The sequence below is a fragment of the Anabrus simplex genome, chromosome 2 (genome assembly GCF_040414725.1).
Source record: "Anabrus simplex isolate iqAnaSimp1 chromosome 2, ASM4041472v1, whole genome shotgun sequence".
NCBI lineage: Eukaryota > Metazoa > Arthropoda > Insecta > Orthoptera > Tettigoniidae > Anabrus > Anabrus simplex.
In genome coordinates this window covers 214,031,439-214,049,291 of record NC_090266.1, presented here as the reverse complement: position 1 = coordinate 214,049,291, position 17,853 = coordinate 214,031,439, and the positions used below count along the sequence as shown (strand labels likewise).

The window sequence follows — 17,853 nt, the reverse complement described above, 5'->3', positions numbered from 1 at the left end:
CGGGACGAATATAGTACCAAGCATGCTATGAGTGCAGGGTTTTAGTTAATCGGGCGTAAATGACAAGTGGTTCAATGAATTTTACCAAAATGTTCAGTTTATTTGCGCATGAACACACAAACAGCACAATTTACTGGAATTATCAAGGTCAATGAAGTGGAGGAATCTGCTGAGCTTTCAAATAGAATATGAGATATGACTGAACCAAATATAGGAGTAGCTAGTATCTGGATTTTTTGAGAAATAAGATCTCAATACAGGTTTCTGTACTATGTTCATTAACAATGCAAAAACTACATACATTTCCTCCACAGTAACCAGTACACGTTCATTTACCTTTGATCAGATCGGACTGTGACTGCACGCGATGTTGAGCATAAATATCTGCCTATACTACTATCATCTTTATGAACTTGACAGTAGAAAACAACTGAATTTTCACAGAGGATATGTGCAGTTCTTTGCAGCATTCTGAGACCTGTAATTTGCCATAAATGTTTCCCTTTGCCCTCTATAATTATCCATCTCTTCTCACACAACCCACCATCAATAACATTATGGCCGATATTTCCCCGTGTATCAAAAGCAACACCGATGTCACGATCACTACTTTCACTCTCAAATTCTATATCCTAATCCTTGCTTAACGAAACTAAACTTTCCGTATCATCATTCGGTAAAACATCGTTAATTTTCGAATTCGCGATCACAAGAAAACGTTTAGCTGCCATGATGTCAACAACAGAACTTATTTGTTTTTTGGACACAATATATCATATGTAATCGGTACAAACTTGATAGATACATGTATCAAATGAAAGATCGATGCTTCGTCTGCAGATATATCTTACTACATTTCTAATAGTTCAAGAAATGTTTGTTAGAAGCACAAATCAGAAGCTGCTACGCGCGTGCAATGCACGTCACTCCGCGACAGAGTGCTGGGGAGTCTGCGTGCAGTGTATGGCACTGCACGTTGAGTGGTTAAGAAAGTGTGCTAGTCACCTCAACACACGTGCCAGTGGAGGCCGCAGGAATCGGACTTCATTCTTGTTCGGCAATGCTAATTCAGCTAATTTACAACTGTAAACAACGTGGCTATACCATTTGATACTTGCCCCACTAGCTGCTCATCTCTGACATGAAGATCAGAAAATCTTAAAACAAGGGTCACCGTATGTTAACTCGCTTAGCAGATCAAGAGGCAGAATCCATGGGAGCAAAAGGCAGCTCTTATCAACTGCATCAAATCTCCCGTCCTTCCAGGCTCTGTTGATGCCATATCACATCTTCCCTCTGCTGTTGTACCTGCAGTGACTCAAACCAAATCCTTACCGATGCCTCTCCTGAACTCGCTTCCTGACTGGCTCCCTTAGCCCTCACTTTCCTCCCCCTTAAAACATTAGCCCACCTTTCTTCCACAACTTCTCGTCTTCCTTCTGTTCCTTCTTGTCTTGTACATTGTATGAGGGAGACCTACCTACAATCCTTATAATTCGACTCTGAATTTTGATTTTTAATTCTATGTCTTCTGAGACTTCATATAGCTGATAAAATGGAACTTTGCCTTGTTGCTGACAAACATACATAAGTGTCAAAGCTATAATTATGGTCTGTATGAATTGTAAACCCCTCTTTAAAAGCTTAAAATGTGATTGGTGGGGTTTAAGTTATGAAAGGAGAAAACTTGAAGTTGTGAGCCCTCTCACTAGGGCACTTGGACAAATGCCACACTCCTGTACTATCGTACATGACTGTTTCTTCTCAATAATATTTAAACTCTTGAATATCGTATCTCATTGGCCAGAGTTTACTTCAGACATCACTTTTGCTTATTGGGAGCAGAACATCTTGCTTGCCAATTCTTAAACTACAATACCATAGCACTTTCAATGGGCAAGTGACATCCAGATCGCATTTATAGAACATACATAAGTGCTTCTTGTATAACCACTTTTTCAAGTACATCTCGACACTAAATATTACTTTGTTGTTAGCATGTCAAAGTGCTTGGTTACATACCTTACCAGTTCAGCTACTCTTCCATAGACTGATAAAGAGCAGGAAGATTATCTCGGATACATATTGGCTGTTTGTGGGAGCCTAGTTAATTGTTTCTCCTAATTTTAAGCCAATGATGGCAGAACGTTGAAATATGTGACTGAATCAAGAACCTGATGTAGATCCTTGAGGGTTGATGATAATTTAGGAAAACTGTTAATTATGAAATCAAGGCATCTGCCACAGTTACTTCTGTCAAGCAGTAGAAATATGCTGTGAAGCAGATCCAGTCTGTGTGTAAGGAAATTTAATTTGTTTTAGTCAGTTAGTCTTCTACCATCTGTGCTGCATTCCATAGAAATTTTTCTTCTCTCTGCACTACTGTGTGACTGTTCGTGCCATATTTACTTTTAAAAGATAAGCCGTTTAGTGCTACCTCTCAAGATCCTTTATTTAATTAAGAAAGTGCATAAGTATTCTTATAAACAGTATTATAGAACTGTTTAAAATATTGATAAACTCTTGTACTAAAAGTTTTTTAATAATCGTGCAATATTTTTCTTGAATGTACAAATTTTTCACCTCTTAATGTTTAATTTATTTTGAGTGATTTTTCTTGTGCTGTACTTACAGCGAGAATGTTGTTTTATGTACTATCTGTAAATTATTACGCAACAAAACTATTGCTCTTGATTTTACCCATTTTTTTGTTGTGGAATGTAGGCAGGTATGCTAGTAAATCCTGCTGAGGGAATGCGTTATTAATGATCGCATGAGATTTTTAGAAGATGACACTTTTCTTGGTGTGTTACGCATGCCTACCTTGTATTAAGAATCAATATCTATAGTTTCTTGCTGAAAAGTCACCTGTATGTCTTAGGACCGGATAGGAAGATCTCCTGGAAAGAGTCCATTTGGAGATACAACACGGAAGCGAACTCCACTTGGAGTGCTCAACATTAATGTGATGGCTCTCCCAGCAAGAAAACTTTCCCAAAAACAGGTAAGCAAATTTAAAAATTTAAGTTTTGAAGCTTAATCTCAATACAGTAGTTATTTAAACATTTATCCTTTTTTTTTTTTTTTTTTTCATTTTATTGCATTTTTACATTCTGTGTTATGAAGCAATTTGTAGTTTTTAAATAGCTTGGTGTGTTATGCATGCCTACCCTATATTTTTAAACATTGGTAAATGTATGCTAAACTGTGTATAATGGTTTTATACATGATATTAAATGTACAGAGTGGTGCACAAGATTTACTTTGTCACCAAGCTGCCTCGGTTGATCAGTGGTAGTGTCTAACTCCTGATCTCAAGTTTCTGGGTTTGCTCCTGCCAGAGGTAGTCTAGCTTTAAAGGATGGTCAAAATTCTTGACACTGCTTGTCATTGTTCTAGGCAGGTAAGAGATCTCTGATGATACATATAGCATCATCACTGCCCACCAAAGAAACCTCACCAGAAATTACAGAGGAGATCCGCAGGAAGGTGTAAGAATTTCAGGCTCTCCTAAGTTTGTGGTGTTAACAGCTGTTACTATGTACCAATACTAAAATTACATACGCCATCTGTAGACAGTTGTAATTCCAAAATAGCATTACTGAACTTTGCTAGCACTGGAACAAAGGTTTGTACCTTTAAAGGTGGTAAGGAATGGTAAAGCTGTTATATTATAACTAAGAATTAAAGACACTTAAGAAGGAGGTGCAGGTTAGAAAGAAGTAGAGTTCGGAATGGTTGTGGAAGTAAGGAGAAATTGAAAGAACTTCCTATGAAACAAAATCTAGCAAAGAAGTCAGCTTATGATAACACGATGGCAAACATAAATTGCAGTCATATGAATTTTCATGAAAAATTGAAGGGTAGGCATAGGCTTTCTTTCTACAGTTTCCATGAAGGGCATTCAAGGAATCATTAATGAACATGGTGAGTGTATTTGTGAGAATTTACAGAAGGCAGAAGTATTCAGTGAGCAGTATGTAAAGATAGAAGGATAATGTCCAAGTATGAGTATTACAATTTACCTATGACAACAAAGATATTTACAATAAGATTCAAAAATTGAAAACTAGAGAAGCAGCTGGAATTGATAAGATTTCTGGGGAGCTATACCAAAAGAATAGAGAGTTGCTATAGTACACTCTGTGTACTACATACATACATACATACATACATACATAATCATTAGACTGTTAAGCCTTTCAGCGTTCAGTCTGCAAACCTCTGTGAATTTACTTAACGTCGCCACAATCCTCTATTTGCAACTAGTGCTGTGGCCTCATTTAGTTCTATACCTCTTATCTTTGAATCGTAAGAAACTGAGTCTAACCATAGTCGTCTTGGTCTCCCTCTACTTCTCTAACTTCCATAACGGAGTCCATTATTCTCCTAGGTAACCTATCCTCCTCCATTCGCCTCACATGACCCCACCACCGAAGCCGGTTTATGCGTACAGCTTCATAGAGTTAGTTCCTAAATTAACCTTTATCTCCTCGTTCCGAGTTCCCTCCTGCCATTGTCCCCACGTGTTTGTACCAGCAGTCATTCTCGCTACTTTCATGTCTGTTACTTCTAACTTAAGAATAAGGTATCCTGAGTCCACCCAGCTTTCTCTCCCGTAAAGCAAAGTTGGTCTGAAAAGAGACCGATGTAAAGATAGTTTTGTCTGGGAGCTGACTTCCTTCGTACAGAATACTGTTGATCGCAACTGCGAACTCACTGCATTAGCTTTACTACACCTTGATTCAATCTCCCTTACTATATTACCATCCTGGGAGAACACACAAACTAAATACTTGAAATTATCGACCTGTTCTAGCTTTGTATCGCTAATCCGACATTCAATTCTGTTGAATTTCTTACCAACTGGCAGCAATTTAGTCAATAAAATAGAGTATGAGGGATGTTTCACCATTCAACACATTGCAAAAATATATTAAATTATAAGAAGACTGGTTTCAACTCCTTGGAGTAATCATCAGTTCTTGGTGAAAATTAAATCAAGGGGAATCTGATAACAATCATCATAACGAAAAACCATGTACCTTTAGGTGATTGCATGGAAACACATCAATGAGTTGCTAGACATTACCTTGAAATGCAACATACACTTGGCAAGCAGAACGTGGAGCTTAGAAAGTTCCCAGTTCTGGCTCTAACATTCTTGTGTCGTTGCTTACGAGATACACAAGGCCGGGAAATACAGCACACTAGACTCGTCCTCGAGATACTTCCGGCAAGTGCCGCTAGAGTTCTCTTTACTGATCTGTCTCGCCCGCTCATTGCAACACGTTCGAATATGAAAAACTATAAAAATTCATTAAAACTAGTAATTTCAGAAGGCAAACAGATATGAGATCAAAGATAGACCAAGAGCAATTGTATGATATATTTTCTACAACGTATTTCTTACAATATGCTTAAACGAAATAAGTAATTCATGAAAGAAGCAGAGAAATCTGATAGCGAGTTTATCACTTCTTACCGATTCCTTTAATTGTGCCTCAGATTATCTGATAAGCAGATCGAGATTGCGGTCATAAATAACTTTGGGTTTAATCGCCCTTTCACCAATTATCAGCGATCCAATCTTTTCTTCCACACATCTGATATTTTGACATTCGTATTGAAGCCGCTGTTTGCTGAGCGATGTTATACCCGTTACGCAAATATTTAGCGTTGTTTCACCGTATTTCTCTTTTTTCTTCCCGTAAAATTAAATTTGTGTTCGCCTCTGTGGTGTAGTGGTTAGTGTGATTAGCTGTCACCTCCGGAGGTCCGGGTTCAATTCGCGGCCCTGCCACGAAATTTGAAAAGTGGTACGAGGGCTGGAACGGGGTCCATTCAGCCTCGGGAGGTCAACTGAGTAGAGGTGGGTTCGATCCCCCCTCAGCCATCCTCGAAGTGGTTTTCTGTGGTTTCCCACTTCTCCTCCGGGCAAAGGCCAGGATAGTACCTAACTTAAGGCCACGACCGCTTCCTTCCCTCTTCCCTGCCTGTCCTTTCCAGTCTTCCCATCCCTCCACAAGGCCCCTCTTCAGCATAGCAGGTGAGGCTGCCTGGGCGAGGTATTGGTCATCCTCCCCAGCTGTATCCCCTAACCCAAAGTCTGGTGCTCGAGGACACTACCTTTGAGCGGTAGAGGTGGGATCTCTCGTTGAGTCCGAGGGGAAAACTGACCCTGGAGGGTAAACGGATGAAGAAAGAAGAAGAAAATTAAATTCATTCTAACAGGAATAAAGCTCCTAAATGACCAATTTTAGCATGCTTTTCAATTTGGTTTGCTTTTAGGTCAAGTTCAGATACCGTAAAACTTTTTTTCTGATTTCGTTACCCGTATCCTACTTCTCAATTTACAGATTATTTTGTGTAATCTGGTATTTAATTTTCTCATCCTTATATTTTTTAGATTTAACAGAGATACTCGTAGACTTTCCTCAATATAGAAAAGAGATTTGTACTCCTTTTTTGTTTGTGGCTGACGTATCAAGATATGGTATGTTCATCGTTATCTGAATCGGTACTTTTACTAAATTTTGATGGCAATACATCATTTTTGGGAGATGGACGCTTCCTGAGTTTGACATTTTCCTGTTTGTGAACAGGATTCACAGTGAAAACAGAAGGAAATTTGATTGATGTGGTTACACTGAAATCTGTTTTATGAGAATTGCTAGGTACCTAAAGAGATCCTACTATATCACCTTGCTTAGAAATAGTTTGCTTCCATTTCTCCCTTAGACCACACTCGGAAGGGAAACTATGGAACGTCAGTTTTCATGCCTTTTTAGTGTCATTCGAAATACAGAGAGGTACACAACAGTGCACCTTCTTCTCTACCTCAGACAATCACCGACAGAGACAATATTCACAATAAATTTCACAAAATCAACACAGCATCACAATTACTCCGCATATCACAATGTTAAAGTCCGCCAAGAACAGAAAGGATACCTGACATCTAGCTGCCAAACAGTGAATACGATCGGGCCGCTTTTTCAGCGACAAATTAGTAGCTATGTCCCGGCCTTGTATATCTCGTAGGCAACGCTTGTGTTCATGGAACACGGAACACTGGAATTACATTTACTGGTTGAAAATATATACACACACAATACGGACACTTATAATGGTATGGAACCTTGGCTCTCTAAGAGCATTAATGGATTTGACAGTCCTGTTTCTGTCTGAAAAAGATTGGATGAAATACACACACATAGATGCAAAATGTACAAAGACATAGTTCTAGCCTAAACTGTCGTGCGTTCATGGACACAGAACACTGGGAACACTTGTATTGTTTGAAAACACACACATACGAATGAAACACTTATATGAAAATGAAATATTACCGTTACAAGAACGTTTATGGGTTCGACTGTCCTGCCTCCATCTGACTAAATTAGTAAAACATACATACATTGAATGTACAAAGACAAACCACTTGGCATTTGTACATTTGCAGCTTTACCTCTACCACAATCCAGTTGTTCGATAGTGATGATAATGATAACCCGCAGTCATTCGACAGGGTCAGGAATTACATGAAATAAACTGCATCATAAAGCTCCGTATTGTCATAAGCAACTACTTGTGCAATTCTTAATCATACACTCCACCTTTACAATACACATTACCTGTTTTCATTACGACAACATTAAAATTCGATACATGTTTCGTCTTTTATCAGGACATCTTCAGTTGAAAAATGAATGTGCGGACCTTAAAAATGTAAAAAAAATTGTAACAATTATAACAACAAATTGGCCGTATGGTCTGCAGTACTCTTTTACCATAGTGGGGTAATACAAATATACTAAATATCTTATTAGCCTGAGGATTTTTGCTCTTCGAAAACAATCTCCACCACTCTTATTTCCTAAAACTATGATTAAGCAACAAAAGACGGGGCAAAAAAGTACTTTTAATGCATGGAAGAAGTTACTGGTGAGCAGCTGATCTCATGGAAGTAGCAGTATTCTTAGAAAGTATCTTGCATCTAAACTAAAATCTATTTGTTTTCTGTGTGGATAGAAAAACCTCAGATTGTCCATAAAGTTATTATTTTGCATAGAAATTTGATATCATTAATTCGCCATGTGTTCTCCAGTCCATCAAATCTGAAATCTAACAACATTTAATATGATATTTTATAGGGGTAACTCGTATGTATTAGAATACGAAAACTGTCTCTGGACAGTTTTAGACATCCCGTTATGGTCATCCCAGCTTGCGTTCAAGGTGACACTAGCATGTCCCAACTCGGAACATACAAGTTACAATGTACAGTGTAACAGCTTTTTCACTCTGGAATGGCCTGATTGCCCTTGTTAGAAAACCCTAGGGTGTGATTACCATCAGCTGAGAGGTGATGCTCAGTCATGGTGGTGATGATGATGATAAAAATAAATAAAATAATCCTCTCAAACCAAGTTGCAGCAATTCTAGGAGCATAACATATAGAACAGGTAGTTTACGCACTTTCGCTTCTGCCAGTAATCCAACTGAAGAGTGGCAGCTCTGTCATTTCAGATGGCATCATACTACTTTTGCCGTAAGCATTTTGTCACAGTTATCTCTAGTTTTTATAATTATCCCTGATTATTTAGTTCTTTAGTTTTTTTATTTGCTGTTCATTGTCAGTGTGAAATTGTCTTGGCAGTTTTGTTGTCTCCTTATTACTTAATTATTTAGGCAGCATTATGTGTAAAATTTTGTTTGAAGAGAGCAAAGTGGGAAAGCTAAGTACAGACACAGTTCAAATATATTACGGGAACATATTTTGTAACGTCTTGTATGTGAATCTTAATTTGGTAGATGGGGTTCCAATGGTCGAACAGCATACCTTGAGACCTTAGCTACTCGGGGTATGTAAAATCGAAGTTATACTCCATCTGTGGCCCCTCAAAAACTAAGTGAATTGCGGAGCGTCCGTGTGCAGTTGTGTTGTTGTGAGGTACACAGACTACTACATCCGTCACTTTGATCCAGGAAGGATGAACTGTTTGTCGCGCTGCTGTGGATCTCAATGTCTCTGCCAGTTATTCACCGCTTGTGGAATCCATCAGTGAGACAGGCCAGTTCACAAGGAGGTTTGGACAAGGTTGTAGACGCATGACAACCCCTCATGATGACCAATATCTGACCATCTATGATTTGTGGCGTCGTTCAGCAACTATTAGAGAACTGCAGCAAGACCTCAGGAGGGTCACTGGAGTCACGGTGTCTGACCAGACAGTAAGGAACAGGTTAAGAGAAGTGCCCTTACGACCCAGACATCCTGTTTGAGTGCCCCTGTTTTAACGCAGCAACATCGCGCACCTTGCCTTCTGTTTGCCTGTACCCACGTCAACTGGCAACTTCGCCAATGGAGAGCTATGTTCTTCACAGACGAGTCCAGATTTCCCTGACACAGCGTGATGGACATCAACGTGTATGGAGATGCTCTGGTGCGCAGTACATGCCAAATATTGTCCAGGAAGGCGACCGATTCGGACAAGGTTCTGTGATGGTGTGGGGTGGCATCAGTATTGATGGCCGTACGGATCTTGTCGTCGTCCGTGGTAATCTTACCACTGCGGGGTACATCGAGCAGATACTGCTACAGAAAGTGTTGGTTGCTCCATACAGTGTTGGCCCTGAATTCGTACTCGTACACTACTATGCCATGGCTCATGTAGCGTGCATCATCAGAGCCGTCTTGTGAGAACCGGACGTTCAAGAGATGGAATGGCCAGCGTTGAGTCCCGAACTTAATCCCATCGAGCATAAATGGGATAGGCTTGACAGAAGTGTTAGTGGGCGTCCTGTTGCACCACAGATTCTCCAAGACCTCGAACAGGCTCTCATTGAAGAATGTGACCTGATACCGCAACGTGACCTTCGTCGACTTATAAGGGTATGCCACCTAGGTGCCAAGCAGTGTTAAATGCTCGTGGAGGACATTCACCATACTGAAGCTTTCCAACTGTAATAAAAATCCACCCTGGAGGACTGTTATCACTTTGTTTTTGCCCCTATTTGGACGTTTCGTTTGAGTTCTGAAAATTAACGCGAATCCATCGGTTCTTTTGTATACTTCAACAGTGAAGAATAAAGGTTTAGTTGGTAATATACCTGGGTGTGAGATATTGTTTTGTGGAGCATGACATACGTTCAAAAACATGTTCCCCTAATTTTTTTGAACTGTGTATTTCGTATCCGGACATAGTAGCTCTGAATATGAATGATCTCCTTCAGGTAAACATTTATGTAGATCACCTAAAGATAGCAATACTTCTTCAAAATGGAAGAAAGCTATCCCTAGAATAGGCAAAAAAACTAACTTGTAATTATTTTGTATGCAATATTTATTTTTCTGATAACTTCTCAGTAAATGTAGACTCATCCATGATAAATGTTGAAAGAATAAATATTCCAAGGAAGAGGCAGAAATTAAAGCCAGATGCAGTCCCCTGTATGTTTCCCAATCTGCCCAAATATTGTAACTGTCCCGTGAAAAGGCGATCCTTGTGGACAAATATTTCTCTTGATAATGAAAGCAGTAAAATGTGTTCGTGAAGAACTCTAGGTTTACTAGTTGAAGATGCCCATGATATCCTAAATGCTAGAAGAACAATAGTTAAAGCAATTTGATCAGAACACAGAAAAAAGCTAGAATATTATTTTACTTTTATATTGTATAGGGTGTTAGAAAGGGAAGGGCAGAGTATGGGGTAAGACTGTTTATCAGGAATACCATTGCACGCAACATAGTTTCTGTTAGGCACGTAAATGAGCGAATGATGTGGATAGATTTGGCAGTTGGAGGAATTAGGACGAGAATTGTCTCTAGTGTATTCACCATGTGAGGGTGCAGGTGAGGAAGTTGACAAGTTTCATGAAGCATTGAGTGACATCGTGATCGGGGTCAGCAGCAAGGATAGAATAGTGCTAATGGGCGATTTCAATGAGAGAGTTGGAAATAGAACTGAAGCATATGAAAGGGTGATTGGTAAATGTGGGGAAGATAAGGAAGCTAAAGGGAATGTGAAGCGTTTGCTGTACTTCTGTGCTAGTATGGGTTTAGCAATTAAGAATGCATTCTTCAAGCATAAGGCTATTCACCGCTACACATAATACACTATATCTTAACATACTTCGAATTCAGAAAATCTCGTAGGAATCTACAAGTTTTCCAGGGATTTTTCGATGGTACAGACCACTGTCTGATTTGTAGTGAACTAAGTATCTCTAGGCCTAGGGTAGAGTACGTGAATTCTGTCTGCAAACAAATAAGGGTAGAAAATCTCCAGGACAAGGAAATTAGAAGTACATGGATATGATCAGTGAGAAATTTCGAACAGTAGACAGTAAAGGAGGTTCAGGATATAGCAAGAGAAAGGGTGGCATACAGGAATGCTGTAGTGGAAACAGCAAGGGAATGCCTAGGAACAACTCTGTGTGAAGATGGGGAAAATGCAAACGTCATGGTGGAATGATGAAGTGAGAGCAGCTTGTAAACGTAAAAAGAAGGCTTATCAGAAATGGCTCCAAACCAGGGCCGAGGCAGACAGGGATTTGTACGTTGATGAAAGAAACAGAGCGAAACAAATGGTTGTTGAATCCAAAAAGAAGTCTTGGGAAGATTTTGGTAATAACCTGGAAAGGCTAGGTCAAGCAGCAGGGAATCCTTTCCGGACAGTAATAAAGAATCTTTGAAAGGGAGGGGAAAAAGGAAATGAACAGTGTTTTGAAGCATTCAGGTGAAATAATAGATCCCAGGGAATCACTGGAGATGTGGAGGGAATATTTTGAAAATCTTCTCAATATAGAAAGAAATTTTCATTGTGGTGGCGTTAACAACGGAGCTCATGGGAAGGCGGAAAATTACGTTCATGAAATTATGCGTGAGGAAGTGGAAAGGATGGTAAATAAACTCCATTGTCATAAAGGAGTAGTGATGGATGAATTTAGACCCGAAATGGTGAAGTATAGTGGGAAGGCAGGGATGAAATGGCTTCATAGAATTATAAGATTAGCATGGAGTGTTGGTAAGGTACCTTCAGATTGGACAAAAGCAGTAATTGCACCTATCTATAAACAAGGGAACAGGAAGGATTGCAACAACTATCGAGGTATCTCATTGATTAGTATACCAGGCAAAGTATTCACTGGCATCTCGGAGGGGAGGGTGTGATCAGTAGTTGGGAGGGAGTTGGATGAAAACCAGTGAGGTTTCAGACCACAGAGGAGCTGTCAGTATCAGATTTTCAGTATGCGCCAGGAAATTGAAAAATGCTACGAGGGGAATTGGCAGTTGTGCTTGTTTCGTAGATCTAGGGAAAGCATGTGACAGGGTACCGAGGGAAAAGATGTTTGCCATACTGGGGGACGGTGGAATTAAAGGTAGATTATTAAAATCATTCGAAGGCATTTATGTTGATAATTGGGCTTCAGTGAGAATTGATGGTAGAATGAGTTCTTGGTTCAGGGTATTTACAGGGGTTAGACAAGGCTGTAATCTTTCACCTTTGCTGTTCGTAGTTATATGGGTCATCTGCTGAAAGGTAGAAAATGGCAGGGAGGGATTCAGTTAGGTGGAAATATAGTAAGCAGTCTGGCCTATGCTGATGACTTAGTGTTAATGGCAGATAGTGCAGAATGCCTGCAGTCTAATATTTTGGAACTTGAAAATAGGTGCAATGAGTATGGTATGAAAATTAGCCTTTTGAAGGCTAAATTGATGTCAGTAGGTAAGAAATTCAACAGAATCGAATGCCAGATTTGTGATACAAAGCTAGAACACAGATAATTTCGAGCATTTAGGTTGTGTGTTCTCCGAGGGTGCTAATATAGTGAGACTGAATCAAGGTGTAGTAAAGCTAATGCAGTGAGCTCGGAGTTACGATCAACAGTATTCTGTAAGAAGGAAGTCGGCTCCCAGACGAAACTATCTTTACGTCGGTCTGTTTTCAGACCAACTTTGTTTGACGGGAGCGATAGCTGGGTGGACTCCAGATATTTTATTCATAAGTTAGGAGTAACAGACATGAAAGTAGCTAGAATGATTGCTGGTACAGAAAGATGTGAACGATGGCAGGAGGTTACTCAGAATGAGGAGGTAGAGGCTGTTAGGAATGAACTCGATGGATGAAGCTGTACGCACAAACCGGCTTCGGTGGTGGGGTCATGTGAGCCGAATGGATGAGGATAGGTTACCTAGGAGAATAAATGGGCTCTATTATGGAGGGTAGGAGAAGTAGAGGGAGGACAAGACAACAATAGTAACTCATTTTCTAATGATTTAAAGACAAGAGGTATAGAACTAAATGAGGCCACAGCACTAGTTGCAAATAGAGGATTGTGGTGACATTTGGTAAATTCACAGAGGCTTGCAGACTGAACGCTAAAAGGCATAACAGTCTATAATGAAAATGTATGTATATTATGTATTATCTTTTTAAATAACGACATATAGAGTTGAAGAATGCAGTATTTATTTACCATATTTTTCCATATTGTGTAATTAAGCACAAGTAATTCATATTCTTTGTCATTATAATCAAAATAGTCCATGAAAATGAAAACCTACATCCTGTTTTCCAGTTATTGACCGGGTCAGGGATGTAGTGAATGAATCAAATATAAGCTATTAGTACGATGGGGTCACCACTCCCATATTGATTTATTAATGACTGATAGATGCTATGAAATGAGAATGGAGTGAGTTGCTAGAATGAAAGATGACAGGGAAAAGCGGAGTACCCAGAGAAAAACCTGTCCCGCCTCCGCTATGTCCAGCACAAATCTCACATGGAGTGACCGGAATTTGAACCACGGTATCCAGCTATGAGAGGCAGACGGGCTTCCATCTGAGCTACGGAGGCTCCTTCAAAATAGTTCATATTTTGGCTGAAGTGTGTTACGTTAACGAGACTGTGTTTGTTCCATTATTTCGTAATTCGGGAAATTCCGTCCATTAACAGAGTGCCAGTAGTTTCCCGATTATTTTGTAACTCGGGCATTACTTTTCTTTGCTTCACACCTCCATCTAGTTCACTTAACAATCATTCACAGTGTGACTTAGCAGTGAGACGGACTGTACTGTTCTTGTACGTACCGCTGTGTCTATAAGTACAATGTGCTCAGTTGTATGTTGGTATTAATTGAAGACTTACAATATGCCTAAAGTAACACAGTCAACCAGTTTGAAATTTAAAAAGTTACATATCGGAATTTAAGAATGATGGTTTGTCAGCTGATAGCAAGGTATTGTTTTGTAATTTTTGTCAGTGTACAGTGACATCTACTCTAAGATTCCTGTTGCAACAACACATTTCAACCAGTAAACATCAAGTTAACAAGCAATGAAGTTTCACGCAGGGCAGTTGTTTCTGACAACCAACAACTTGTGAATTTAATGTCAGAGTTCAGTACCGATCTCTGCTGTCCTCTCATCTCTGCTGACATGCCTCTCTTCAAACTGAAAAATCAGTGGTTCAGGGTATTCCTCAAGAAATACACTAAAAGAACTATCTCCAAGATGAGTCAATATTCAGAAAACCTATTGTTCATCCATATACGATGAAGCTGTTCAGACGACTAGACAAAAAATTAAAGATGATTCATTTTAGGTTTCCATTGATTAGACCCCAGACAAAAATGGCAGGCTACTAGGCAAGATAATCATGGGTTTGTTAAATGAAGATTGTGGTAAGTGGATTGTTCTGCACTGTGATATTCCAGAAAAGTGCAATAACACAACCATAGCAAAACTGTTCAATGAAGCTGTTGGTTTTCTGTGGCTGCAGGACCCTGAGAATGATAGTGTTACTTTTTATTAGCAGTGCTGCATCTTATATGCTTAACACACTAGAGGTCGCACCCGCGGCAATTTGCCACACTTTTAAAATATTTGTTAATAATTTCGTCACTAGCTGCTGTAGGGCTTAGGGCGCTCGTTTTATCCCTCCCCTCCCTCTCTCCTGCCTGACGTTGATTATCATTTGTGTATTGCCTACTGCGTTCCGGAGTAGTTTAAGTTTTCTTTCACTCTCGCATCTGCTGCTGCAAATTGCCTTCGAGCGACCCCTCGCTTAGTGTATTCTTACATGACTGCATTTCCAAGAAAGCTTCTTAAGTTCATGAGGTTTATGGTGGCTTTCAGTGAAGTGTGGTGCTGTAGTTTTATCTTGAATTGTGACTACATCATTCATTGAAATGTACAAATGCAAATGTTGAGGCAATTTGCTAATGCACCACCTCTCGCGTTCTTTAAAAACTCACATAATTTTACCAGATTTTGCAAAAATATTTCATTAATTTTTTACATTGAGAAAATATTGTTACTGGGTAATTATGTTAGTACTAGTTGAAAGGCAGTTAAACAGGGTACATATTTATATTTTTATCGGAGCATTCACTGCAAAAGGAAAGTAGCAGCTCATTAGAATATTAAGCATGAGCAATTTGCCTTTGCGCGAGCTTTCGCGTTCTAAAATGGGTGCGACCCCTCGCGTGTTAAAGCTGGAGAAGCATTATCTGTTGTACCGTATATCCTAACATGATTCCTTTCACTTGTATAGCACATACTTTTCATTGTGTGACAGAAGTGCAAAGTAGATTTGTTTTCCTCAGTGAAAAAAGTTTTTCCCAAAGCTCACAAAGGCTTTTGAAGGAAAAGTACACACATTCCATTGTTTTCGTACCTTTAATGTAATCTTTGAGACTCAAACACAGTGCATCACAGGTTTCTTCAACTATTTCACTTATGGTAGTTGCAGTCATGTAACATGAAAATTTCAAATCTTCAAAGCTGTTGCCTGTTGCTAGAAATCTTAATGTGACTGCAAGTCGATCCGCCGGTGAAGTGGCCTTCCTCATAACCGTACCTGCTTTATTATAAATGGTGAAACCAATGCAACTAGGTGTTGAAACAGTTGTTCATCCATTCTTAAAAATTTCCGTAGTCATCTGGCTCACTGTTGAGTCCTCGAAGCAATTCACGATATCCATGACTTGTACGTCTATTTAACCAGCTTTTTGTCCACACTGTTCTTTGCCTCCTCCTTTTCCTCTTCTTGATGACCAAAGCAGACGTGATTAGAACCGGTAGATCTGCCCTCCCTGCCTGCACAATTGAAACCGACACTTTATTGATCAATATTATTGAGTTGTGTGAGGGCTACAGCTTTTTTTACCAATATTGCATCAATAATATTGATTGTGTAAGGCCCGCTTAATGTTCTGCATCATGTGCTTCAATGATTCAGCCTCAACTGAAGCTGCAAACACAGTTGTCAATGACGTAAGTGTAAGGAATAACCTAAGTTACATTCAGCGTAATTTTTCATGCATCACAAAACCCCTCAAAAGGCTCTAAAACTCGCATCTGTCACTTCCTGAAAATTTCAAAATTTTGAATAATACTGGGGAACAACTCTCCAGGTACTCCAGTTTTCCCTGTCATCTTTCATTCCAGCAACACTCAAATTTAATTTCATCTCTTTGTCATTGATCATTGCCCCAGAGGAGACGACAGGCTTTGGCAGCTGGCACAATTCCTATCCTCACTGCTGGAGGAGGTTTTCATTCATTCCATACTTGACCCGTGAAATTCTTAATCATATGCTCCACCTTCACAATACAATTTGCCTGTCTGTATTAAGTCGACATTAAAATTCGATACACCTTTTGTCCTTTATCAGGACATCTTCAGTCGAAAAATGAACGTACAGACCTTAAAATCGTTAACAAGGGTATTGAACATATTAAGTATAAAAATTCAATGTCCGGAAGACAGTTACGAGATGGGTCCAGCAGTTTAGAGCAACAGCGCCTGTAACAAACAAGAAGCCCTCTGGTAGACAACGTACGGTTCGTACCCTGGACAACACTGCAAGAGTAACAGCTGCTTTCGAGCAAAGTTCAAACACCGTGTGTTCATTGGCATTCACGAGTCCTTAACATCTCGGACAGAAGTGTATGACGAATGTTTCATCTGGATGTGAAGTTCCATCCTTGCAAACTCCAAGTGGTGCAAAAATTATTGCCCAGAGATCTGCAGGCCCATGAAACATTTTGTGTACAGCTTCTGGAGATGAGCACTCAACCCGATTTCATCAACAATCTTGTGATGTCTGATGAGGCCCATTTTCATTTATCGGGCTATGTGAATAAGCAAAACTTTAGGTACTGGGTGCTTAGCAATCCTAAGCTTATCCACGAATGACCACTTCATAGCACAAAAGTGACTTTTGTGTTGTGGCATTTCTGTACGGGGTATCCTTGGTCTGTATTTCTTTGAGAATGACACAGGTGACAGTGTTACTGTAACATGACATCGATTTGTTATGTTGCAACAGTTCGTAAGCAGGAAATGCGCCGTAAATGTATCCATATGCAGTCATTGTGGTTTCAACAGGATGGTGCAACTGCTCAAACAGCTAGATCGTCCATGACAGTCTTGGGCAGAATGTTTCCTGAGTATCTTGTTTCCCGCTTTGGTGACGTCAACTGGTAAGTCCGTTCGCCGGATTTATCGGCTTGTGATTACTTTCTGTGGGGATGTCTCAAATTCAAGGTGTGTGTCAACAAGCCAGCAACTATTCAGAACTTGAAAAACAATATTCGAGCCAAAATTGATGCCATTACAGACAACACTGTCGGCAGCCTTGAAGATGGTTTTCCATGGTTTCTCATTTTCACATGAGGAAAATGCTGGGGCTGTACCTTAATTAAGACCACGGCCGCTTCCTTCCCAGTCCTAGCCCTTTCCTGTCCCATCATTGCCATAAGACCTATCTGTGTCGGTGGGACGTAAAGCCAATAGCAAAAAAAAAACAGACGACACTCTTCACAAGGTTATGACAA

The 17,853-nt window shown here is 39.7% G+C and overlaps 1 protein-coding gene across 2 annotated transcripts in view; it reads left to right on the top strand.

Annotated features, from left to right (window-relative positions):
* Positions 1-17,853, top strand: part of LOC136864010 (uro-adherence factor A) — a 639,417-nt gene that overhangs the window by 44,378 nt on the left and 577,186 nt on the right. For both annotated transcript variants that reach the window (XM_067140507.2, XM_067140506.2), the window contains exon 2: positions 2,882-3,004. In XM_067140507.2, the coding sequence (XP_066996608.2) occupies positions 2,882-3,004 (123 nt within the window). The remainder of the gene's footprint in view (positions 1-2,881; positions 3,005-17,853) is intronic.